This window comes from Cimex lectularius, unplaced genomic scaffold, assembly GCF_000648675.2.
Source record: "Cimex lectularius strain Harlan isolate CLEC.00 unplaced genomic scaffold, Clec_2.1 scaffold122, whole genome shotgun sequence".
Classification (NCBI taxonomy): Eukaryota; Metazoa; Arthropoda; class Insecta; order Hemiptera; family Cimicidae; genus Cimex; species Cimex lectularius.
In genome coordinates, this window is record NW_019392735.1 from 930,860 (window position 1) to 958,618 (window position 27,759).

A 27,759-nucleotide genomic window follows, 5' to 3' on the forward strand; every position below is an offset into this window, starting at 1 on the left:
TTTAGAAAGTCTATATAAATATTTTACATGTTTATTTTCTTTTTTTTTTTATAATTACAATTTATTTGTGATGTTTTTTCCACTTGTAGAACTATTTTAAGTCATATATGTACAGAACAATCTCATTTCTAAACCCAGTCCTTTTTTTTACATTTTTTTACTCATACTAAAAAAAGACCAAGAAAGTCAAGTGACAAAAAACGGTTACCTTTTAAAGATGTTTTTAAACTCTCTTTAAGACCAGTTTTTTTTATATTTCTCTTCATTCTTTGCTGTAATATTATCATGAGTTGCTTGTTTGTCTGCAATTATCCTGATCTACTTAATGCTGCTGCGTTTGTCTGCTAGACACATTCATTGTTAATATAAAGCATTATTCTCATAAATAAATTTTTGGACAAAGTGGACAGGTGGTTGAAATTTTTTAAAATATTATAACTGAAAAAAGACAGACTTTATTATAAAAATTTATTACAAAAAGAAACTTTAAATACCTATTAATAGCAAACATTGTCTATAGTTATAAAATACTATTCTTTAAATGTGCTATCATCCTATGTTAAATAAACTACAGTACAAACATTCTCTTAGTTCTCGGAATAGCTATGTACATTTGAATTGTTTGAAATTATGTAATCTCCTCTTATTTAAATAATGTTCAAGGCATCATTAATAAATGTCCTTCTTTGCCAGTATAAACATTTGTTAGGCTCATATAATAATTTTTAATTTAGGAAGACAATAAATTATAGGTAACAAAACCCATAAGAGTTTATGAAATGCAGTTCTAGAAATTTCCCAATTTTATACGAAAAAAATCAAATTGGAACACTCTCTTTGGTTATTTAAATTATGTATACATAAATGCATTTTATTTCATTAAATTAAACATTACACATTTTTTGAACAGTATATACATTTTATTGTTAGCAAAAAAATTGTACTCTTTTTCTCTCAGAATGGACCCTGTCCACAAAAATTGCTAATATTTACAATAGTAAATTATAAGAAAATAATACATATGTACAAAGTTAGGAAGTTTCGTATATACATTGTGGATACAAACTTGTTGGCTCCTGTCCCAGGGAGCCATACTCGTTTTGCTATACCCTGAGACATCTGACATTACTGACACTAATCGATTTTGGAAAATAAATAAGCCGAGGTCAATATTGCTGATTTGGTGATTCCTGCTGAGTGTCCGTCCTAGAGAACTGTGGATTTGGTGATTCCCTGTACTGCTGGGGGTTAGGTGAGTCCCTCTGCTGCTGCACATATTGTTGACTCGGTGATTCTCTTTGTTGGATATATTGAGGATTTGGTGATTCACGTTGTTGCTGGTACGGTGGAGGGCCACCCTGGCTGGAAGGAATTCCGAGTTCATCTTGTGGTCTCTGGGGCTGCTGTTGTTGAACTGGATGGTAAGCAATCGGTTTAGGAACCGGTGCATAGTTGGCTGCACCTCTGGGTTGTGGTTGGCCTCCTTGCTGAAACTGATAATTCTGTTCAACTTGTTCCTGTTGAGGCTGCTGTCTTTGGCCATAAACACTTTCCGGCCTTCCTGGTAGTTTCCTATAAATTCTTTCTCCTGCCGGAGGCCTAGTTCCATAAATACCTTCTGCACCGAGCCTCTGTTGGTTTTGCTGATTCTGATTTGCAGCGACTGTGTTCGTCCCCGTTGTCTGGACAGAATTTAACCTCATTGGATAAAGACTCTGAGCTGGCACAAGGGGTCCAGGTCGTGGGGCACCAGCTTCTGGTCTGTGAAGCATTGGAGGTCCTGTTGACTTTGAATAAACTGACTGTGACCTATTCAAGTTAGCTCTTGTCAATGGGGGTGATTTGCAGTATAGAGACTTAGTTCCACCGTATAAAGATTCCACCCTGTCAAGCTTGCATGGAGGTGCAGCATAAAGGCTTGCTTGAACCATATTCGCACTGCAATATCCTTGTCCTGGAGAGAGAAAAAAGGCAAACTTGAATAAAATGCGTTTTGCAATAAATAAAGCACAAACAATGAAGAAAAAAATTAAATACACCCATTGCTGTTATTGTAATATAACTTCTTAATTATATTTTGAAAATTTGCTAACTAGTTTTAACTAGTTTTTGTTAGATTTTCGCATTTTGAATCTGAAAGTCAGCCATAAGAGTTTTTCTCAAAATCATTCAACTTATAATAGAAAAAGTACATTATAATCATTGCAATAATTTCTAAGTTGAACAGACAAACACATAATTGTAGTAATTGATATGAAATTAGTACCAGATGGGGAAGCTGCGGTTGCAACTGGTCTATAGACTTCTGCACCAGATTGCATTGGGCGGAGAGTGTTGTAAGCAGATCTCGGCTTGTCGAGCTCATCATAAGTATCTTCATCGGAATGGATACTAGATGAGTCTAAACAATAAAGTAAATATTATAACCAAAACTAAAATTTAATAAATACTTTGAATTTAATTCAATTTTTTGTTTTACCTCCATCTATCGAGTCTTTTGACCTCTTGAAATGCCTCCTCGGATTGAATATAAACTCGTATATGAGACCTGCTGTTATACCTCCAAAAATTGGGCCAAACCAGTACACCTACCAATGGAAGAAACAGTTGTTATTTTTGTAAATAAATATTTATTTTGTATATAATCGTACCCAGTGGTTGTCCCATTTGTTCATGACAAAGGCAGGTCCCAGGGCTCGAGCAGGGTTCAAAAATGGCATCTAAAAAATTAAAAATATTTTATATTGGTTTTGGCTCTGTACATAGTATACAATTCATAATAATATAGCTGGAATGTATATTTTTCCATTTTATGGGTTTTTAATATGTTTTTAAAAAATTTATTTTTTTATATTTGTTATCACCACGCTAAAAATTTAAAATAATTGATAAAAAAACTATTTTGGAAGTTTATAAACGAATACAGCTTTGCTAATGGGTGACTAATCATAGTGTTAAAGTTTGCAAAGTGATGATTAAGGGGCATTGAGAAGTTTGATCCTTTCTAATCATACTTCTCAGCTTTTTCCCATTGAAGATGGCAAAATCAGTGAGAATAGACAGACCATAATGATCGGATGTGCTCAAATTATTTTGAGAACAGCAGTCGTCCTAAAAACTACGGATCGAATAAGTGCGAATAAAAGTCCAACGAGCGAAATTTTGTCACCGAGGTGTCGGGCAATAACGCCACACATACTAAAATACATTACTGCTTTGACTAGCAAATTAATAGAACTTATGAATGATGGAGTGGGTGTGTGGAGATCAATGCTTTTTAAAAAGATGGTTCCTACTCACAGTAAATAATTGTGTTATAATCCATTACTTCTTTGACTAGTTGACTAAAATACGTTCTATCAGACGATTCAAAAGCAGGTAAAAAAATTTTGGTGTGTTTTGCCTGCATACCGTATGTATGAAGGATTTTTGGTTTCTCCAACTTTTCCATCGTCCATAAAAAGTCTTTAGAAAAGTTCTATATCCTTTCAACTATTATTTAAAATTCATGGGGCATATTCATAGACAGTTATTCTACAAATAAAATAAGATTAGGGAGTGCCATTGACATCGAGAGGCCTAATCTGAGTTGACAAGATATCTCAGCGTTCGTAATAGGAAAGAGGGAGAGGCGTGGGAAACGTTCGCTTAGACCTGCATTCACCACAATAACCATTGTTCGAGAGAAAAAAGACGACAATAAGATCCAAACTGCACATGCCCCCGGGAGGATTTTTCCCTCTAAACAAGCAGAAGCTGCAATGAAAATTCAAACTTCATTTTTCTGACCATCTTGAGAGGTTGTTGAATGACCTTTTTCGAAGACTCTCAATTGGTAATTGAGAGTTGCTCTTATATCCAGTTTAATTCAAAATATTTCCGCTTTCCTAAAGGTTAATAAACAAGAACCCTTTGTTGGGATAAAGGAGAGGGAGTGGAGAGAGTGAAGGAGATTAATTGATCGATTGATGGTTTTATTTATTCACGCAAAGTTAGGGCACTTTGACCATTCTTACACTTAAGGAGGGAGGGAGGGAGGAAGGGAGATAGAGAGAGATAGGTGGATAGATAGACAGACAGATAGATAGATAGATAAATAGATAGATAAAGAGAGAGAGAGAGAGAGAGTGAGTGGTAGAGATAGAGATAGAGATAGAGATAGAGATAGAGAGAGAGAGAGAGAGAGAGAGAGAGAGAGAGAGAGAGAGAGAGAGAGAGTGAGTAAGACAAGGAGTACGAAGGATTGAGTGGTGAGTGATAGAGAGATTGCGGTGGAAAGTTAAAAAGCGGGGAGAGAGAGAGAGAGAGAGGGGTAGATAGTTAGATAGATAATTTGATGTATGATCAGTGTTATTGGTCAAGGGGTAGAATAAAACAAAATTCCAACTTTGACAAGCTTTCGACCAGGGCTTCAAGGTCATCATCAGGGCCTATATTTTCATACAAATTAACAACAATAAATTAACAGTTATTTTATAGAAACATACAATTACCAATTTTTGCCACTAGTTACTATATTGTGTTTGTTTTTAAAATTTATAAGTAGTTACCTGTGCCAAAAATTGGTAATTGTTTGTTTTTATAAAATAACTGTTAATTAATTGTTGTTAATTTGTTTGAAGATATAGGCTGGGGGACCGCGGTAGCCGAGTGGTTAGATTCCCACCGTCGCCTCTGGCCCTTTTTTCACGATAACCCCCCCTAAATAAAAGAAGATTAAAAAAAAAATATAGGCTCTGATGGTGACTTGAAGCCCGGTTCGAAGATTGGCAAAGTTGGAATTTTGTTTTTATTCTACCCCTTGACCAAAATACTGATCGTGCATCAAATTAAACTTCAAGTGGTAGGTACCTTCTCTTTCTTCTGTTTATATATATAAATACCGTNAAACAGCTTGATAGGAGATCATTTAGACGTAGAAAGATGAGAATGCGCGTGAGAGTGAAAGAGGAAGATAAAGTTTGAGGGAGAGAGTGGGGTAAATAGATAATAGATAGATAGATCTGAGGTATATTTATGAAAATTTAGAGGAAGACAGATAGAAAAAATATACACACATACAAACAAGCATAGAGGCTGATAAATTGACGACAATACAATCAGTATTGAAAATTGTTTGTACTTACGGATACGATACTTGCGGCAAGGTAGGCGGATCCGATACTCAGTGAAGTCCCGCCGAGCCATTTCCTATGGTTGTCCATTGTAACGAAGTAAGTGAAAACTACGACAAACGTCAAAATAAGCTCGAGACCGAAGCGTTCCCAAGGCGAAAGGTGGACCGGCAGCTGAGCGACTGTCGCTGATAACGTGCTTTGTCTGCCAGGCAGCGTAACCCTGTAACAAAATTCGATTTTTAGAGTCGGGTCGAACAACAGGTTTTAGAAACAAGAAAGCCTATAATTATACAAATACCGTTAAAATAATCGCAGCCATGGTAGGTAGTAACCTCGTAAATCGAGTTAACTGGTACGAAATAGCTAATATAAAATCCCGGTAATGAAGGGTAGTTAACCCTTATATTTATACAGAATAAGTACTATTAGAAACTGTTGGTATATAACTCAATTAAGAATAAGATAACAGACATGGTTTATTTATAATTTTCTCACTCATTTGATATCTGTTATATTCCTTTTATTAAAAAAGTTTTACTGTTGGAAAAATTAAGTAAAAATAAAATCAATACGCTATTATATGGTGTTACATTTGTTGTTGTAATGGAAATAGGGTAAAAAGGAAGGATACTTGCCGATTGAAACTTGTTGTAGTTACAAAACGGACTCAATCTTTTATTTCCATTTCATTTCTCTTTACAAAATGGATGGATTAGTGGTGGAAAATCCCGCAGAGTTGGCAATGAAATTGAGATAGATACAATTACTATTGAAAAGGACCATAAAATGAGTTCATATCACACCACGTTTTCTGAAAGACTGTATTTTTTTGTTCGACAAACATATAAATCAAATATTCTGTCATTACACAATTTCAAAGGCGTACATTATTCTCATCGCTCTTTGAACACTACATATTTAAATATGAGAATGAATGAGCGCTTCGAAAGATTCTCAAGCTCTTGGAGAATGGTAAAAACAAAGAAACTACGTATGCGTGCCAGATCCATAAATATTTAATAGTTTGCTCAAGCCAGTTTTAATTTATCGAGAATGGGGAAGGTGGTATCTGTTGCGGAACAGGGTTTAAATAATCAACTCGAATGGGTAGAAAAGTGCGTTAATTTTTGAAAAAGCCGGATAGGACGACGTTAATCTCAGGCTTCCTGAGAGGATGAGATTAACGTCTAAAAGATAGCGTTATCCGCCATTCGAGAACGTCTTTCAATGTGTTGCTTTTTTATTTATTTATTTTTTTTTTACTGCGACATCTGTTCGACAAATGAACGCCGGATTCGGACGGATCATCCCTGGTATCCAGAGCTTGTTTGCTGAGGCGATTAGATAATACATTAGAAAATATGAGCTTATTTTAACAGGCAAAATATGATCTGAAGTCTTAAAAAACTTTGTAATTTATAAGTTTGTAAGGGAAGCAAGAATTAATAAATTTAATACAACAATCTTTTGTTTTAATATAACATCCTTAATTTCAAAATAAACATAATTCTGCCCAATCATAAGAAAATCATATAACTTCGGTTTTACAATTTAAAGGGATGGCTAATATTATTTGTTGTTTATGCCATAATTTAAATTATAAGTATTGCTGCAATATTGTTTAAATTTTAAGATAAGATAATAATTACGAATTTGGATTACAATGCCTACGATAAAAAGTACCAACAATTATTGCCTAAAGTGCTTAGAAAGGTTGAAATGTTACAGATTGTAATAAATATATTAAATTAAAAAATGTTAGGGTATACGGTTTCTGACATGAGGGGGGGAGGTTGACAAGTTTTGTCAAATTTCTTGTAGGTTTTTTTTATCTTTTTCAAGAACTTATGGGATATTAAGTTCGTTCTGAATGGTAAGGTTGGATATATAGAAAGGATCCCCGCCCCGAGGATTGTCGAATACTCTGGCGTGAGTGTGTGACGTCTGGAAAGGAAAAGAAAGTTATTAGCATGAATGGAGTGCATTCGACCCTCCCCCATGGAATATCGTGTATTCTGGGGGAATGTATTTCACCAGACTTCTATGCTTGTATCAGGTGCTTATATTAATTTATTGGAATGAATATAATTTATTAGCGTGAAAGGAGAGATTGCTTATGACCCCGCCCCGAGGCATATCGAGTACTCTGGGATGAGTACCGTTTGGAGAGCAAACGTAAGTTATTAGCGAGAATGGAGGGGTTGAATCCCGCCTCGAGGAATATCGAGTACTCTGGAGGAGTGAATGTTACTAGAATTATAGTTTATGGCGATGAATATGTGTGTGTGTGTGTGTGTGTGTGTGTGTGTGTGTGTGTGTGTGTCTGTCTGTCTGTCTGTCTGTCTGTCTGTCTGTCTGTTTGTATTATATGTTTATAACTATTCTGTAGTTGACTACCTTACGTAAAAATGAGAAGCTAGTACTTTAGCTTAGTTTGTCGACCTAGTTTTCATACAAAGTAGTAACAGATCGACACACTCAAATGGCTGCAGGTTGAAAAAAGTACTCGTGAAAGACCAGCAAAAAAGTATAAAATCGCAGAGGGCTGCTTTCTTTATGACACAGGAGAGGTGGGTGAAGGAAAGGTAGAGAACTCATAGGAAAAGAAAAACGTTTCGGACTCCTTATTGCTCATTCAGAACCTGGCCAAGTATTAAGTAATAAAAATATTGTAAAAGAACAATGTTGCTCATAAAAGTGGGAGTGAAGTGAGGTTGGCCATAATGTTGATATCGTCACTACTCTGATAGCTGATTTATGGGAAGCAGTCTGGCACTTTTATCCTTTCTTTTGAGTTCTCTCGAGTTATGGGCTAAAGAAAGAACGGACTAGGCCACAGTGTAGACATTACAATGATAGGCTAATTTTTTTTCGAGGGGTCTGGAACTTGGCCCTTTTTCACGGTAAGGTTTTTTTGGACTTTAAATACCGAAAGACAAAACACACAAACTAAAATATTGCTAAACATTTTGTATATTTCATATTCTTAACATTTAATAAACTATGTGTAAAATAATATATAAATTACAACTTATGTCTAAAGCGAGAAGTCTAAGAAGTAAAAACCAGAAAATTTTAAAGTTTATAGATTGTAAAGATAGTGGATAAAGGTAAATTCCAATTATATAATAAAACTACCTAGAAAGGCAGAAAATATTAATAATCGATGCTGTCTTTTTCCCATCCAGAAACGCTGTTCAGCGATTCGAACTGGGCCAACCGGATATTTATGAATCGCTTATTCGGCTGAATAGCATTTGCTTTTTATGCTAGCATATTTCTTTTTTTTTTGTGGGAAGTTGCTTTTGAATTAATAATCCAATTTTGTCTTGAACTCTGACAATGAATAGCTAATAAGCTCACAGGCGAAATGCCTAATTTCGAGATTAAAAGTAGACAGCAAAGAAGCCTTTTAAAGTAATTTGCTCTGGTATAAATTCTTCAGAAAGAATTTTGCAAAAAGATTTGGCTACTCCAACACGATTATTATTTCAAAGAACGTTTGTTTAAAAAATAATTTGATAATTGTTATAAAATCAACTGTGACATCGCATCCTCTCTTGAGAAGAAAGAATGCTCCTCGGGAGTTTTTCTCGATGTCTAACAGGCGATCGGGTCTATCACCAGGTTTTGCCCTGAAAACCCAAGGGTATATCCACCTTCAACCAACTCTCTCATCCTTAAATCCAACTTGATGCTGAAAGCTACTTTAGGTTATGGGTCGGATCCTATACTCTCCCTTGTACAGGGTGGACGCGGGCGTCTCTCAAGATAGAGTCCTCGGCCCGAGATACTCAGTATCCTTTCCCATTCCGACACCACTATCCTGGTGGCTCTACACATGCGGTAGAGTACTAGAGTACTACAATGCCGATTGATGCCGAATATTTGCCAAATAGCGTGCCTATGTATACACACATGCGGGGTTCGTACAACCAGCCCGCTTGTGCGGAAACAGCGAATACATATTTGCCAAGTGCCGTGCGAATCCTCACCGTACTACCAATCGTAATGGACAATAGTGAAACTGTCATTCCTGCAGCTGCGGTTACTGTTTTTTGTGGTGGCTACAAACGCAGTTACAAATCAGTCCCAGAGTACTGCTGCCCCATCTTACTTTGGAACCGTTTCCTAGCATTAAAACCTCGTTCCAATTTTTGCAATTCAGAAGAGAAGCGCCTCAAATTGGTACAGATCGAGGAACTCCAAGACTGTTATATGACTGTCCATTACTGCCAATCCATTCCCAACCGACAGAAACAACGCTATGATGTTCTTTTATTAATACATCTGTACTAGTTAGGGATCGTTTATTATTGAAAAGTAAATAGCAGTGTTGATTGATGATTACAGTTGATATCCGTACAGTACAGTTGATACCCGAATGTGTGGATACTTTGAGTTCTGCTACTTCACGAATATTTGTGCACTTTGAAGCGGACAAGGAAACCGACAATAAGCCGAGCATCCATCCCCACTTGTCGGGATTCGGCGAATCCCGCACGTCTCGGGCAACCTTAACATGCATTGATGACATTGCCACTAAACTCTAACTCCGACCCCGTCATATCTCACCGAACCCTCCGAAAACACCACAAAGTCCCAGAACATTAACCGTCACGCTCCAATCAATCACCTTATCTCCAATCTACTATAACCCCAGCCCCCTTCCCACCGAAAACGTCATCCGCTAGGGCTGTATCTAGACAAAAGTCTGACCTGGATAGAACTGAACCGACGATACCGATTACTTACTACTAGTTGATAACTGATCTAGACTCTCCCTTGACAACAAAATACTCATATAACTCAATAGTGAAACCAATATGGACGTCATAGAATTATGGGGTTCGACCTAACTTCCAATCTGCGCAGAATTCAGTCCTTACATTCATGAATCCTTAGATCCATCGTCAACTCCACAGTCAATGTTTCTAACCACTCCATCGAATAACGGTTTATAAGTCGTTAAATGGTAAATTAATAAAGCTCATTGCAATCTATTTCCCACTCGATAACTAATAATATATAAATAATAATTTATACAAATATATCAGTAGCATCTAGTCAATGGTTGTAACAATTTCTTACATGGAAAATAATTAAATTTATTGATCATTTAGTTAATTAAATTAAATCAAATTAAATTAACCAATAATGGGAAACTGCCTTCCTTTGGTTAGAGGAGCATAAATTATTTCCAAATTTGTGCTGATTTGTGATGATTGCATTAGGAACATTCGGTGAATTACAGGGGTGGCTAAACGTATTAAGAATGGTGAATTTGCACCTGATCTCACCGTGTGATCTCGATTCACTTGTTGTAAAACAGTTTTAAACAGATAATGGGATATCGATGATCGTTGCAAGTTGGGGGGCCACGGTATCTATTGTCGGTAACAATAGGTGTCCGAGGATGCTCGGCGAACCGTGGCTGAATTAGGCTGATTATGCCCTTTATGAAGCCACGTGCTTTCGAAGGGCTACACTTTCAAAAGGCTACTCAGTTTAAAAAAAATAGAGTGCGGCGATTATATCAATCAGGAGGGATTTTGGTAATTCGTGAGAGGGTCGGCCACGAACGACGAAGAGCCCCTGGCGAATAATAATTAGGTTGATTAATTCTCATCGGTTTCCTATTATTCGTCAAGCCGGGCATGATTTCCATTTTTATTCGAAATCCGTTTTTTAATCACAATTGCCCATTTTAATGACATTTATCAAATAAGTTTATAAGAAAAATCAGAGCAGATTTTTGTACTTTACAACTGTGTCCGTCGCGATTTGGTTATTAATTTAGGAGAACAATTTGTATTACATAAGGTCCTAGCTCCATCCTGGATTCCTGACATTTCATGCCTCAGGAGAACCGTGGCCTCGGTCTTCCCACTAGCCACATGGTAAATTTAACCCCTGGGGTGCCTTGGAATTTCAAGTGTTTCACAAATTTTTCGCCCGAAAGTCCGGATTGTAAGCATTCCGGAATTGACTTTTTTTTAGACTTATGTAGCGTAGTTTCTTCAAAAGAGAAGTTTAAATTTTCATAAATATGTGTATTCATAGGCATGTAGATAGATAAGTTAGTACTTCTTTAGAACAATGCACAAATTAAACATATATTAATAAAACGAACATAACAACGCTGATAGACATACAAACATGATCGGATCCAATCAAAATTCAGGTTTATCACCTCGCAGATCTCAAGAAGACAAACTATTTTTTCTTTTCCTTTTACATCAGTAAAATAATTTCAACGGTAAAAATGTAGTAAGAACCAAATTGATATGAAAAGCATGTGAGGAGAAATCACATAGTGGTGAGAATCCTGCAGAAGAAATAAATAATGACCGGTTTTTCAATTTTCGTCGTCACTACAGATGTCATAACATGGTCATCGACGTCTCAATCTTGTTTTCGTTAAGAAAAACTTTGCAATAAAAATTCAATATTTTGTCTAAAGTATACCCAAGCTATGGAATTCCATAACAGAGAATCTATGTTTCAAGAAAATTTCTTTTAATTCCAGCACAGTGCTGGAACTAAAAGAAGTTTTCCTCAAACAAAGATTCGCAATACAAATTATATGTATTTGAAATTTGGCCGTAACCGATCAGTTTGGTCTGTGATATACGCTGTGTCTTGTTTCAGAAGTGTAAAATTTGAAGAAAAAAACTCTTTAGAACTATATTAATATAGTATGGAAATTTTCCAAACTTTCTTTAATTTATTTTCAGTAGCTGCCCGCTGAAAATTTGTATCTCTGTATATTGTATTTGTATACCTGTATAAAAGATGTCAAAGGTGGGTCATTTGGTACGCCTCGTGGCCGCAGATTAACGTATTAAAGAGTCCAGATCCAAAAAAGATCTGGAGGCCGTTCGGTCATGGTAAAGCAAGTCCTCGGGATGGGAAAATGTAGATAAGGCATCGGCTATCGAGTTAGGATGGATCGAAAGTTTGGTATGGAACTTTTGGAAGAGGGAAGAAATCAATTCGTACACAAGGTCGTTGAAGTTAATGTTAGTGAGGTAGTAAAACTTTGACAGATTGTCTAAGGACTTTCGATCGGAAGGATTGGACACTGACACTATGACAAGCACTGCACTTGGAGAACACATGTTAGGACGCGCCAGCCAACGATGGTGCTCAATATGATTGATTAGCGAAGAGGTCTCGACGCTATTGTCGTTTACAAAGAGTTGATGAATTCTTGGGATGGGAAAGGGCACTCAGTTTAGAAAAGATAGAGGGGTTACTATGAAACAGTCCGTAGACATAAGGAATGTTTGGCACGTTGTGGACACTGAGGTTAATGATGTAGTAAAGTCAATTGTTCTTAAAACTTCTATGCCATTTCATGCCAGTCTGCTTTAGGTATAGTCCTAAGTATCTGACTTGAGTGGAAGGTGGTAGCTCCGTGTTGAAAACAGGGCAAGACCGTACAATATAAATAGATACTGCGTTCAGTCTTGTCCTCCACTTTTTTCCACCAGTTTTTCATAAACCCAAGCTGTTCTTGGATGTTAAAGGTTGCTTGAGTAGGATTCAAGTTAGAAGACAGAATTGCGATATGATCCGTTAATGATGGTTTTGGGATGTGTATAAAAAAAAAGTAAAATGGTATACAGGGTGGAACCAAGAATGTTCCCTTGAGGGACACCATTTGATATATTCATTGCCGCACCTCACTCTGAAGCAGCGATTAATTAAACATTCCAGGAAAAGTTAGTAGGGAGTGGGAGGTATAAGTTTATACAGGATGCTTTGGTGCCGCACATTATCAATTACCTGGACCACATCTAAGTACGCCCAAAAAATATTCATTGTTCTCTAGAAGAATAAATTGGAAAACCCTTTAAACTCTTTTAAAAAATAGGCGAAGTAGTTCAAAGCCTGTGGTTTAAGTTGTTCAACCTTAGGAATTCCTGAATGGCGGAGTAGGTGGCCGAGGGCAGTATGACTTTGCGTCATGGCGTAATAATTCAACCGCGGATATAATATGTTTTCACAAATATTTACTTTTTGGGTTAAACGGGAACAATTAAATCGTTGAGATTTATCGAGAAAATCCGGGCGCGACAATGGGAGGAAGACATGGAAATACGTTTTCACGTCCTATTAGGGGCAAGGGACTTTTTCCAACCCTTTTCCCTTCCAGGGCGCGGAATAAAAGGGTTGGTTACTATTGTCGCACGGGGGCACTTTATCACAGAGCGAAGGGCGTCACGGCTCGGCCAGCGCGGACAATGGCCGGAGAAGAGTTCGGAAATTATCGGGAAGGAGGGACAATGGGCCTCCTAACAATCATTAAATAGCGGTTTTGACAATTATCACCCCTCTTGTTGAGGGGTATCATGTGCAGTGACGTGTCGCCCTTCGTACGCCCTTGCTTGCCGCAAGCATCACCCCCGCTTGCTCAATACATTCCTATTAAGGCCGTGGATGAACAGATGCAGGGCAAGTGCGCCATGGGGTGAAAAGACAAGAGATGAGCACGGACTTTTTTAAATTATGCTCCTCTTCGTTATCTTTTATGGCCTGGCTGACTCGTTGAGTGTTTTCACCATGAAGTGGATACTGATGGGAATTTCACTGCTTTTGTCATGAGCCCGTATGTTACCATACCAGCCCTTCGATACAAGCGATTGAAAACAAAATAAATTCTCATTATAACTTATTGATGAAAATTTCTTTAATAAAAAACTAATTTAGTAACAAATTTCTTAAATTATGCATAAATTTTGTATGGAGATAAACATGCAAATGATAATCATGATCAGTTTCATCTGTCAAACTTCTACTATGACAAGCTTAACTAAGAAAAATATCGAATTTATTTATTTGACGGTTCTCCGATATATAAATAATATATAGATAATATATCCGAAATATAAGGAATATAACATACATACGAATACAAATGTTAGCAAACAAAATCCTAAAAAAAAGAACAATGAAAATTGTGAGATTTTTTCATTTTTGGGTGGGCGATGGACTTGCAATTTGGTCGTTACCGACTATTTTGGCTTGCCTTTCGTCAACTGTTGCGACATAACTGATAACATAAATCATATTCAAAATATATAGAGGTTTAACAAACTCTCTCCCACTCTCTCTCTCTCTCATCACACTGTTTGTATAATTCATTCTTTCCTAAATCTATAAAACTTTACAATAATTTACCCAATGTTGTAAAATCATGTAGATCAACAAATATTTATAAGAAACAACTAAAAGTTTTTCTCTCATTAGATTAGGTTCAATCATACTCTGTACAACATCAATAATATTTAAAAATATATGTAAACAGTAAAAAAATTATATTTGTATTATACGTTTTTTGAATTATGTAAACTTTGTTTGAATTTAAGAATGCTTGTTAAATGTTACAAAGGTCCATGAGACTTAATTTAGCGAGCTTTTAAAAATAAAATGTGTAATTAAAAATTAAATTCTCTCTCACTCTCTCTCTCTCCCACACACACACACGCGCGCGCGCGCGCGCACGCGCACGCACAGAATCCTGGAACTTTATACTTAAAAAGTAGACATGCATTAATAACGGACAAAATGAGATGTATATTTGAAAAATTATGATTCAAAAGTTGTATGGAATCTGGTTGATTTGTGATTACCAATGGTAGACAAAATATAATTTAATTTTGATTTAACCAGTGGACTAAAGTATTGGTCGACTCATAAATACGCAATTAACTTCGCTGTACGATAATACGTAAAATAATTTTTTAGACATTTTTTTGGACGTAGCCCTAGCATTCGACCGCGTTTGTCACATGGGCTCGCAGTAGAAAATCGTGAAGATATCAGTTCTGCTACACAATGCTACATACATCCATTTTCTCGTATATTCTCGTAAAATCTGGAGTCCCCAAAAAATTATCCGTTGGTTCAGTGATTGTGCTTTGGAGTTAAATCATTAGGACGCTTTTAGCCAACAACAGGCCTATCGATTTTGGACCCAATATTGGAAAAAATTCATTTTCTAATTTTATAATTAAAACCCGATTGATTGCTTAATTCTGAAAATTATAATAAGACTTTTTTTAAATGAATATGAATAGAGTTAATTTGCTACGGGTAGAAAATCAAACTTTAACAACTGAAAAGCTTTGCAGTTATATTTATATAGGTAAAAAATAATTGGATGATGGATGATAAAGTTATTTTTTATTGAATCGTACAAAAAGCTCTATTTCCTGTGTGGAACTGTATATTTTTTAAATCTACCTTTATGACATATTTTAACGACCTGATATCGAATTTTGTTGTTCACCTCTAACAATGAAGCAGGACTCGATTGGAAGTTGGAACAGGATTCCCAATCCGATTTCGGCTCAGTCGTGCTGACTCGTCTGAGATTCCCCATTTACGGAACCTTATCATTTCCACGTTATCGCGGCCCCAGCTACTTTATAACAGAAAGTTTCATTTGTTTTATCCTCTACCTGACATCGTCTTTTGAAACATGTCCTGATGTGTGATAATAAGTGATAATATGTAATGTAATAAAGGGCCGAATAAAAGTCAAAACAAAACATGTTCGGCCCTTCTCTGTAAAGCGTCTTTCCTTTCTTTTCAGGGCGGTTTTATAAAACAGTGCTTTTAATATAATGTTCCAAATCAAATGGCCACGGAGAGCTTTAGTGAAGTGACTTCATTTTAACTTATTAAATTCACTAGTTTTCGTGGACCCCTTGACCAATTAATATCTTTCAATTAAATAAGGATTTTTAGTTGAGATAAAAAAGTCAATGTCACGAGCGGGATTCGAACCCATGATCTTCGGCTAGATACGCCGCTGCTCTACCATTTGAGCTATCGTGACTTCGATCCACTCGGACACCAACTTCCCATCTGGAATTCCATGGTACACTTCACTAAAGCTCTCCGTGGCCATTTCATTTGACGCCGAGAATCAAATAGATTACACATTTGAAAAATGGCAAAAAGGAGGGAAAATTCAAAAGGTGGGTTTGAGATGGGAAGTTGGTGTCCGAGTGGATCGAAGTCACGATAGCTCAAGTGGTAGAGCAGCGTCGTATCTAGCCGAAGGTCGTGGGTTCGAAACCCGCTCGTGACACTGACTTTTTTATCTCAACTAAAAAACCTTAATTAATTGAAATATATTAATTGGTCAAGCGGACCACGAAAACTAGTGAATTTTTTAAGATAATATTCGGTTGGGACTTGATCACGACAAGCAGCCGCTTTGACGAAAATCACGGGATGTACTTTCTCGTCCAAAAGTATTTAAATACCCTTTATTAAATCTCATCCATAACCCGATAATTGATAAATGATGTTAAAAGAAAAATATCATGTACAGTAAAATATATAGCTCTTACTGTTACATAGTTCAAAAAATCATCTCCAAGGAGAAGATTTTCACAACTTTGACCATCAATTTTTGATTGTGACAGGCTGTTTACATTCTCTCTTTCTTAACTTTTAAAAATTTTATTATAACATCAAAACAACGTCTCCGGTGATATTACGTTGGTAAAAACCGTCCCTTTGAAATAACGATCGCCCAGATAAGAGGCGAGTCGAATCGGAAGGGTTGATTTTCTCTTTTTTCCCGAGGAGAATAATCTAGATTTTTTTCCCAAGCTACGATAGTGACAAGTAAAAGCAAGGCTACCGTAGCAAGAGAAATGATCCTTTGGTGGAAAAAATAAAGCAATGAACACAAACTTCCAGACTGTAATTGTACATACATTGTATTGTATTGTTGAACCAACGCCGCTCTACCAAAGCATCATTTATTGAATATATTAATATTATTTATAAAAACAACAGGTTTAACAATGAACTAGATGCTCGTTCCTCGAAGCCAACCTGTAAAACTACCTGGCCGAATAGTGATCAGACGTTAGTCTTTGGTCATTTCCTTTCCAACTTTCGTAATGGCTGTATAGCAATATTTTCCATCTTTTTTTCAAGTTCCTGGTGGAAATGTAAAGTAATTAATAGAATATATTTGATTGAAGTCATAAACTAGCAGCACGAATCGTCGGGTGAATTAAATTACTTAATGAAATAGTATTTTTAACTAAAGCTCTATGAGAACAGCTGGCGCTGCACAGAAGTCGGTGCAACCTACCTGACGATATGTTCTGACGCATACAGTTACTACAAATAATATTATTTCACATATAAGATTGGTAAATGCGCATGGCAAATTGGCTTCCGCTATTTTGATGCACCATGATCCAATCTTCACATTTCACAACCTAGTTTTGGTCTGTTTTTTTAACGATTCCTTCTTTTGTACAATTCCTCAGAACTGCAGTGTGGGATGCGACAATTTTGAAAAACTTATAGGAGAAAAATTAAGATAACTGTCTCCAAAACAATAAACGAATTTTTTTAAACATAAATAATTACATTTTGAATCCTTTCTAATAACCCTAAATTTTACCAATACAATGTAACGGTTGATTAAACTTCAAAAATTACACAAATTACCGTAATTTAAGCCTGCCTCAGTTAATTATAAATTAAGTATTACTGCACGACTGAGATAATTTCATAAAATTTATACTGTAAAGAAATGAATCGATTTAATCCTTTCACTAATTGGTAATTAAAATGTAATTATAAGTTTTATGCATAAAATGTGTTTTAAACTATATATATACATAAAGAATGTATATATATATATATGTATATAAGAATAAATAACAAAATAATTTCATCGGACCTATATTTTTTAAATTTATTTGGAAAAAACTCGTATCGTTGCAAAGAGTTTGGGTTAACAAAGGTATATACCAAATGAAATAAAATTAAATTGTATATATATGTATTGCATATATATTGTTTGGGTTAACAAAGGTATACATAAAATAAAATACAAAAAATACAATGAAGTTAACATAATAGAAAACTATTTTGGTATAATTACATATAACAATTAATTAAGGTTTTTAGTTGAGATAAAAAATTCAATGGCACGAGCGGGATTCGAACCCACGATCTTCGGCTAGATACGCCGCTGCTCTACCACTTGAGCTATCGTGACCTCGATCCACTCGGACACTAACTTCCCACCTCAACCCCACCATTTGAGTTTTCCCTCATTTTTGCCATTTTCAAAAATCGTGTAATCGGATTGGATTCTCGGCGACAAAATGGCCACGGAGAACTTTAGTGAAGTATAGTTCATTTAAATAAATTAAATTCAATAATTTCGTGGTCCGCTTGACCAATTAATATATTACAATTAATTAAGGTTTTTAGTTGAGATAAGAATGCAAATTACAATAGAAAATGGTGGTTTGAGCTGAAGTCTCTAAGAAAGGGCACGCCTAGCAAGATGTGTTATTAGAAGTAGTTCCTTTTGTATCATCACTTAGGTGGGTTTATTTTTATTAATGAAAATGCAATGCCCCAGCTAGTTGAACCAAGTACAGTACACTGTTTAGCATGGCCAACATGCAACCCCCAGTTAAAATTACTGAACACAGCAGAATTAAAAGTCGCCCAATAGTGATTCCCGTAAATTTGCAGAGAATGAAAGTGCCTCTGTTGGAGGTTTATGAAGAAATTCCGCAGCCTTATATTAAAAAGCTAATAAAATCCATGTCACGTTGCAGGAAGCGATGATCAACGTAAGAGGATACTGGTCACTCCATACTGAATGGATCATATATAACCGTTTCCATGACAATATTTTGATTAAAAATTGTTTTGTTCAATAATGGAGTTGATTAACATTAAGTAGTTATGTTTTGTTTTTGACAAATGTGACGTTGAGCAAAGTCACTACAAAATTGGTAACATAAGTTGAGATATTAACTAAAACAGCGTGTAACAAAGTGGTGGACGTTCATGCCCAGAGGGGATGTCCTGCCCTGGCTAAATTATTAATTTAAACAGAAACGTTTAGCAATTGAACTATGTTACAACTAGTAATGTATGGTGGTGAGATATTAATAGAAAATAATAATATGCGGGTGGGGAACAAAGGAATGACCGTTCAAGCCCAGAGTGCATATATTCCTTTGGCTAAATTTTGTTGATTTAGAGTCTAGAAAGTTGTACAATTCTGCCGTTTCATTATTTTGATCAGGCAAACTTCTTGATATAGTAGGGAAATTTATTTCTGAAGGGCCTTTACTTATCTCGGTAAAACACCTTTCCCAACTGACCTCTACCTCCAGAAATATTAAACATCAAACAAAATTAACAACGGATTGTTTTGAGAAACTTCCTTTTTGATAGTTGACACTAGATGAAGCTAGCAAACGGATTATTTCTACACATTTAAAGAGAGTAGTGGAAAAAGAGCGAGTCTGGTCGGTTCATAATGAAAAGGAAATGTAACAATGAGAGTAGTTACACAAAACTTTCAGAACAATCGACAAAAGTTAACAACCATCTAAATTAACAATATAAATGAACGATTAGATCAATTGCACAATATAACATGTTTGTTGAGCTGGGAATGGATGAACAGTTCAAACAAATCCTTGTTTTCTATGACTTTTAGATTCATATATGAAGTAAAGGCTGGCGAATGAACTTCAAATTTCATCGATAGCGAAAAAAACATGAAACTGTTTGCACGCCTACTGTAAAGCATATGACATGATTTTTTGTGAGAAGTTTTTCCCAATGAGAAAAAGTGGTCACAGCCAATATCAAGCTACAGAAAACATTTCAGAATACGGACCAACCATTGATAAGAGCCTTATTCAAAACATTCCAAAACATTTTCCCGATAACTTGGCGTACCTTTTTAATTTGATCTGAAAAAGCGTTCGTCATAAGGATTCAGATTCCTCGTGAATTAAAAAACACCAACTTGGCCAAATATATGAGAAAGTTGGTTACTTGAAAAAAGCTTCCCTTTAAATGAGAAAACTTCAGTAAGAATTTGAAATCAATACGGAGGAAAAAAAAATAAAACGATCCTTCTAGGTCTAGATGAGTGTCAAAATGTTTAACTCCCTGATAAAACAGTATAACTACTTTATAAAAGTTATAAACCTATGTTGATGGTTTTATATTTTATTTGGTAAGTATCTTTTTGAATAAAGAAGATAATAATAAAAAACTCATTTCTGAACTGAAAAAATAAAGAAATAGGGGTGGTCCTGAATGAATTCAGGTAGGAGGATTCTTACTTTTAATGAGATGCTCTCCAGATTAAAATCAGATTACATAGCACTTTTTTTTAAATAAATCTTCACCGTGTTTTATAAAAGCTCTAAACTGGATTCATTATAATAATATTTATAACAAATCCTTTTGATAGCTTTCAAGTTTACACAAGTCCCCCTCCCTCAGTTAACCCCAATTTGAAAGCAAAGTGTGTATTAGATCTTAACGAGGCTATTGAAATCCAAGGTATTGAAATGGATTGTTTTGTCTAGAAGATACTATGCCTGCAGTTGAAGTTTTGCCTCCATTCGAATTCGAACCCTGCCCCTTATCTAACATCAACATTAACGATTTGTCTTTGTTAGCTAAGAAACACACATCGTCTTTAATGACAACGTCTTCTTCAATACAAGTGAATAAATATTACTTTAACAAGCGAAATGGTATCTATATTTGTAGTATTTGATAAATGAGATAATGATGTTTAGTTGAGCTTTTAAGTCAAACGTCAAGTCATTTTTTCATCTAATTTTTCTTATATCCATATATTTAATCCGAGTAAGGATTTTCCTCTTACAAGAACACTTTGAGCCTTTCGTAGTGGAAGGATAATAATTCAAGCCGGAAAAAGCCCTAATCTCTAATGTAAAAATAAAAGGACTTCCCGCTCTACGTATAAAGGAAACAAAAAGATAAGTGGGCAAAAAATATATTTTTTCTCTTTAGGTATTGCATTAAATTTTATAAAGACTAAAACACAAATTTAATCTCAATTCTCAGGATTTACTTTAAATAACTCACTTTATATATAATAAGATTACTTCCTTAATCTGTTAGAAGACTAATCTTGTATGTATATGTTATGTGAAAAGCTACCTTCCAAACTAAAATATCTTTTATCAGCACTCTACTGAAAATGGCATAAATTGGTCGGCAACGGGAACAATTTAAGCTCAATCTGAAAATCGCTTCTCTTGAAAAGTTGTATTTTTTTTGTATTTTTTTTTTTTTAATTTAGAAATCATGAGATGCGGTCTGGTGTGATGTACGTTTCAGAAAAACATTTTCTTTATCGTGCCAACTTTTCGATCTTTATTGAGATCATGCTCAATCATCTTCTGGCACTCTCGACACGACACGCAAGAATGACACAATTACACAGAAGACAAACACTTTGAGCCCTGAAGATGATCTCAATAAAGATCGAAACGTTGGCACGATAAAGAAAATGTTTTTCTGAAACCTACATCACACCAGACCGCATCTCACGATTTCTAAATAGGTATCGATTAACGGTCACTAATCACCACACAGTTCTATTTTTTCTAACACTCTTCATTGAAACGACCGTTTCTTCATTTTGTAAAACAATAATAGCCCAAGAATCGTAGAAAGTGATTTGTTTGAAAACCATACCAGAAATGGAGAAATATATATTTTTTAAATTTATAAGGAGTGAAAATGTGTCACAGTGGCCAAAAACTAATGATTCACTTTTTTTCAAAATCCTAGCAATTAATTCAAAGTATATCTTAAATATTAAAAAAGGTTTGGCTGAAGTGTGCGAGAGAGAAGGACCTATACGATTTTAATGGTGTCCAAAGAGAAAAAGATAGGGGGAGAGTAAACGCATTTTTCACTTCCCTCATATTTTCTTAGTTTAAACTTTAAAAACCAAGACATATGCACCGTTGGAAAGTTTTTTCTACAAAACAAGCCTAATTTTGTATTTTTGAAATTTATAAACAATTGCTATCAGTACTTACTTTAATCCGGAAGTTAGCTTCTTTATGGGATTTGTTTGGATTAAAATAGTGAAAGATTTTCCACAAGTGATGTATCTTTTTTTAGATAGCATCAAACAAAGATAATTTAGATAGCATTAAACAAAGGTAAGATTAATCGAACAAAAGAAAAATCACTAAAAAATCTTATTACAATTCGCGAAGTTACAGAAGTTTTTTATCTTGATAGGACGTCCTACACTGCGAAATGTTAACTGGGAATACAAAATGAGATATTGTGCATATTGCAAGTTTGACTATCCTCACCAGACGACCAAACTACAGGTTCATCACTCTACAACATAGAGAAATCTCTCAATATTCTTTTCTGGGTCTAAGTTTAAAAGGTAGGAGGTTTAAGATAAGAAAAGAAGAATTTAGTTGTTTATTTAAAGTGTTCGTTTTTGCACACAATGGGACGTCTTCCAACGAACAACGAAATTCGGGAGTGAAACAGTTCGAAACTATTTTCCACAACGTACTCAGTTGTGGCTTTGTAAAATAGTTTCTCACTGTGCAGCCATTCTTTAGGAATACGACCTTTTTTTGCCCCCTGGTCGTTTAAAGGGAAAAGTGCCTTTTCCGAATCTAGAGCTCTATAGAAAAGACGTCTAACATTCCGAGCCGTCGGCCCTCATATTGCGGGACTACCTGGTCTTTTTTGACAACCGGGGGGTGGCTAAAAAGGACTCCTTTTCCTTGGAATTGTTCATTGTTAACACCAGAGGGAGAAAGGGCGAGAAGTATCTTTACAGGGGCGGAATGAAATATCGTCGGCTCCTCTATTTCCTATCCTCGGAATTAGTCCTACGACCATGATTTTAACACGTTTGCAACTTGATGATTTATAAAGCTGACGCATGATCATTCGGTCGTGGGGAAAAATGATTTTCACCCTTCCGTGGAATATCCCGATGGGCGTTATTTAACTTCATAAACGCTGTCCCCCCCCCAAAAAAAAAGGCAAATTGCCGCCTAGAAAATGTTTATTAAACAGTTTTTTTATAATGATTTTTAATTTATTAAATAAACAGGTAAAACTATACAGATTTATTTTACATAATGTACCAGGTACGTCAAGGACTTTTTTTTTCAAGAATGTAATACATATGTAAATATTTACACTTTACATACCACCAATGAACTAACAATAATGCAAAAACAATCATCATACTCAGCCCATAAAAAAATAAAAATCACACACCTGCTCTAGATTTTAAATTTTAAAAGCTTTCAATTGGCCACCTTCCATTTTGAACAATTTCTCAACCGTGTCCGAGTTATTCGCGATTTTTGGGAAAAAAACGTGATTTTTACATGCTCATGGTCCGATCACTCTCCCTCCCAATTTTGCGATATATAAACCTATTGTTTCAACACATTATTCGAAGCCAAACTGCCTCAACACATGTGAAATGGGAAGGAAAAATTGAATTTACGTGATGAGATGTTAAACAAGTGGTTGTCGACAGCAGAAGCATTCCGCGTCCCAAAAGGTAAAGGAAGGAAACATAAGAATTGTCGCTTCTCTGTTAAGTTTTTTGAAAAAGTCCTCGGAACAAAAGCTGAAGAGCGTACAATTTGCGAAAACGGGGAGATTCAAAATTTACGCATTTTTGAAAATCAGTAGAGAGAGTCATCCGCTTTTTCCTCGAGCACGTAAAAAACCACGTTTTTCCCCAAAAATCTCGAATAACTAAAAAACGGTTGAGAAATCGGCCAAAGTGGAAGGCGACGAATTGAAAGCTTATTAAAATTTATATCGATTGTTATATCGATTGTTATATGCTCACAGTTCAATTTGAAGTTTTCGTAAAAAGTGGAAAAATTAACATGTTCCCTAAAGTTTTAATTTACTGTTGAATGACTGAATCTAGCAAAACATTTTAAAAAGCCATCTTATTTAGCGTAAAATGGCTGAAAAAATGTGCATTTCCAAATTTGGCCTTTTTTTGTATAAAAACAGTGGTCGATCATTTTGATGGGCAGTAAATAAGTAAGAAATGTCCATACTAATATAATAATAATAATTCACTAGTTTTAGTGGTCCGCTTGACCAATTAATACATTTCAATAATAATAATATTAATAATAATAATATACAAACTTTTTGAAACTTTAATTTATGCCTTAGGAAATCAGTAATGCGTCTAAAAGTATCTGAACCTCGTTGATTTGTTCTAAGCGACAATTATCTGCCCATAATCAGGATGTGCTATATATTTTTCATTAATTGACTAATAATAGGAACTCAGAGAACATTGACAATGTAATGATACAAATAGGATTTGGTAACACTTATTGATTGCAATTTTTAGGACTATTGATCAATTAGTTCAACAAAATATTACCAACAGAAAAAGTATGTCCATGGGCGAATAATCAAAATGGTGACGGAGGCGATCTCATTTCCAACATACCAAATTTACATATTATAGGGCCCATGTCGAATTAACACGTTTTGCCGTTTCCCTCGTTATTGTTAATTGAGGGTTGATCACACAGAGTGTCGTTTATCGATTTATACGTTTTCCAAAACAAATCCGCAATTGCGTCAGGGAATGTTTTCGTAAATGACGACAGAGTACCAGCGCGGCGGGTCAGGTAGCGGCATGAATGAAAGTAAGAGGTCTGGTTTAATGGAATGCAACTGAGCAGATGTTTCGGAGCCACCTGCCTCCAGTCCCACCTGCCGTCCGGCCGAGATTTCTGATTTCGAACCCGGCCGAGATTTCGAATATGTTTTACAAAGCGACTTGGACGAGCAACCGAGAAAGGAAAGACTACCCACTTTATATTAGGTGCTGGGTACTTTCTGATTTTCAGATGGTTGGTCGAGAATTTTAGAGTTTGTTGAATTCCTACAATTAAAAAATACTTTCGTTCTAAACTAATCTTTGATTATCATAAAAAGCCTGATCAATCTCCAGGACTGAAGGAGTCTGTCTTTCTCTCTCTCACTCTCTCTCTCTCTCTCTCTCTCTCTCTCTCTCTCTCTCTCTCTCTCTCTCTTTCTACCTATTTATGTATCTATCTATCATTCATTCTATATGTCTATCTATACTGGAGCATACCTTCTCGCTTTCTATGTTTTGGCTGTAATTGACTTTCATAAATTATTATTACATTCCTATATTCCCACATTTCTTTCCTTTAACTTTTGGTACGTTTAATCTATTGTCATATATTTCTATGTAGATTTTTCTAGCAACTAATTTAATTTTTCATCTTTAATTTCAAATGCTACAGGTTTTGCGCTGTGAAAATCCATTTTGTGTTCCATTTTACAATCTAGCAGCCTTCAAAAAGAAAATTTGTTGATGTTGGATATTTCCGTCATTCAGTTTTATATTATTCAAGAATTTCAGAAATTTTCAAAAGTAATTTAATATTTTAGTATTTTAATCGAAGTAAATACATTTACTCACTATCTGATGTAATATGTATATACATTAGAAATATAAATTATTAATGGCTGTTTTATAATAACTGTAAATAAAAAAAGGATCAGACATCTTTTGACTGCGACACCTCTGGTGAAAGCTTGCTTTTGTATTCCGGGTCAAAACTTCCCAATACTTTCCCGCAGGGGTAGCTCGTGTTGATATAAAAAAATTGACATTATAACTGTCACCTCGTGGGTTCGCCGAGCTGTCCCTCCAATATATACTTCAGAGGGATAATATCCGAAGATTCTTGCAAGTCCCTGGATATTACCAGGGTATGAGCCGTTCTGCACATAGTTGTGACGACTAATGAACCTACAACCCTCCATATTTGCGTGGGAGGATTAAAGGAAATAACAACTCTCCCAGGTCTCCCGCAGGACCTGTTCACCAAACTAACTCTCCTTACAAAATGTGAAGTCGATCTTCAAAGGTTGATAAGAACCACCATTATTTAAATTTGTTAAAATTAATAACCACTTGCTTTAAACATTTTATCGCAATGTTTGTCATATTGGAAACACATAATAATCCAAAAATCCCGGCTCGGTTTTAACAAAAATTACACAACTAATTTACCACAAGGGGAGTCAAATTTAATAACAAGGGCACAATCTTATTCATTGATTAACGTACATGTGAACACGTATTTATTGGACAATTCATATAATTATGAACTATTCACCTTTACTTGTGGATCCAACTAGCTATGTTTCATCTCATTTCCTACTTTATTTGCCGATCCAAAATACAAATCACACCTGTCTTGCTTGTACATATTCACATTCTCCATTAATCAATGTACTACGAAGTTTATTGAATATGCTAATATTTTATTTTAGCGTTAATCACCAAAATTTAGTTTCAAATATTCTAATAAAAATAGTTATAAATAGAATAGTGCTTACAACTGAAACGGTTAAGGAATTAAGTACAAATGGGTAAAAATGTGTGGTGGTTAGTGACCGTTAGTCGATGAATATTCAGAAATCGTGAGACGCGGTCTGGTGTGATGTAGGTTTCAGAAAAACATTTTCTTTATCGTGCCAACGTTTCGATCTTTATTGAGATCATCTTCAGGGCCTGGGATTTACAAACATTGTTTAAATTTAACAAAAACATGTAGGATGTGGAAAAATTGAATTTATATAGTGCCAAAAATTTTTTTTTAATATTCAATCCAAATATTTCTACTCACCCAAAGTGTTTGTTTTCTGCGTACTGTTTTTTTTTTGTGTATGTATAAATTCACTTTTTCCCATATGCTACACGTTTTTGTTAAATTTAAACCAAGTTTGTAAATTCCAGGCCCTGAAGATGATCTCAATAAAGATCGAAACTTTATTTATTTAGAAATCGTGAGATGCGGTCTGGTGTGATGTAGGTTTCAGAGAAACATTTGCTTTATCGTGCCAACGTTTCGATCTTTTTTTCTATACCGACATCCTTCCCCACCCCTTCAAAATCCAACGTTTATAAACACAAAATAGCAAAATCTCACTGGCACTCTCGAAACGACACGCAAGAATGGCACAATTACACAGAAGACAAACACTTTGAGTGAGTAGAAATACTTTGATTGAATAAATAAAATATATTTTGCATTGTATAAATTCACTTTTCCACATCCAAAATGTAATTGTAATATGTAAACACTGTTTGTAAATCCCAGGCCCTGAAGATGATCTCAATAAAGATCGAAACGTTGGCACGATAAAGAACATGTTTTTCTGAAACCTACATCACACCAGACCGCGTCTCACGATTTCTGAATAATCAGAAACAAATAGGAAGGTTTTTAGGTCCGAATCATTCGTACCTTTAAGTTGTTTACAATTATTATTTTTTATTAACTTTTTAGGTCTTGGTGTAGACTTTTTTACAAAGCTTTTCTTGACAATTGAATAATAATGGTCTTTGTAATGGCATTCAAAGTATCATATGTACATTGTAGTTACATGATACTTAGTCGTAAATACAATCCGGCACTGGTTTTAAATTGCAAGAGACAAGGACACTTCCAACGTATTGTAAAAAAAATTATCCACTACGTAACGCGGGCATCGAGGAAAAAGTTACCAAATTGAGAGCTTTGCGGGCGGTTGAAAAAGTTTCGTCGGCACGAGCTTAAAGCGGCAAACAAGTCTAACAGTGAGGAGAGAAGGTTTTCTCGTACAAAATCGACGTCACCAATTTACCCCGGGAGTCAAATGGGGATTAGAAACTTTCATTGGTCCCCCCTCCCCGTCATAACATATTCATTGCAGTGATGATGACGTA

At 35.3% G+C, this 27,759-nt stretch overlaps 1 protein-coding gene across 1 annotated transcript in view; it reads right to left on the reverse strand.

Moving 5' to 3' along the window:
- Positions 1-435: 435 nt before the first annotated feature.
- Positions 436-27,759, reverse strand: part of LOC106660935 (neurogenic protein big brain) — a 90,126-nt gene continuing 62,802 nt past the window's right edge. The window contains exons 3-7 of the mRNA XM_014384007.2: positions 5,127-5,337; positions 2,652-2,720; positions 2,480-2,588; positions 2,267-2,401; positions 436-1,954 (exon numbers count right to left, since the gene is read on the reverse strand). Of these exons, the coding sequence (XP_014239493.1) occupies positions 1,167-1,954; positions 2,267-2,401; positions 2,480-2,588; positions 2,652-2,720; positions 5,127-5,337 (1,312 nt within the window). The 3' untranslated portion in view covers positions 436-1,166. The remainder of the gene's footprint in view (positions 1,955-2,266; positions 2,402-2,479; positions 2,589-2,651; positions 2,721-5,126; positions 5,338-27,759) is intronic.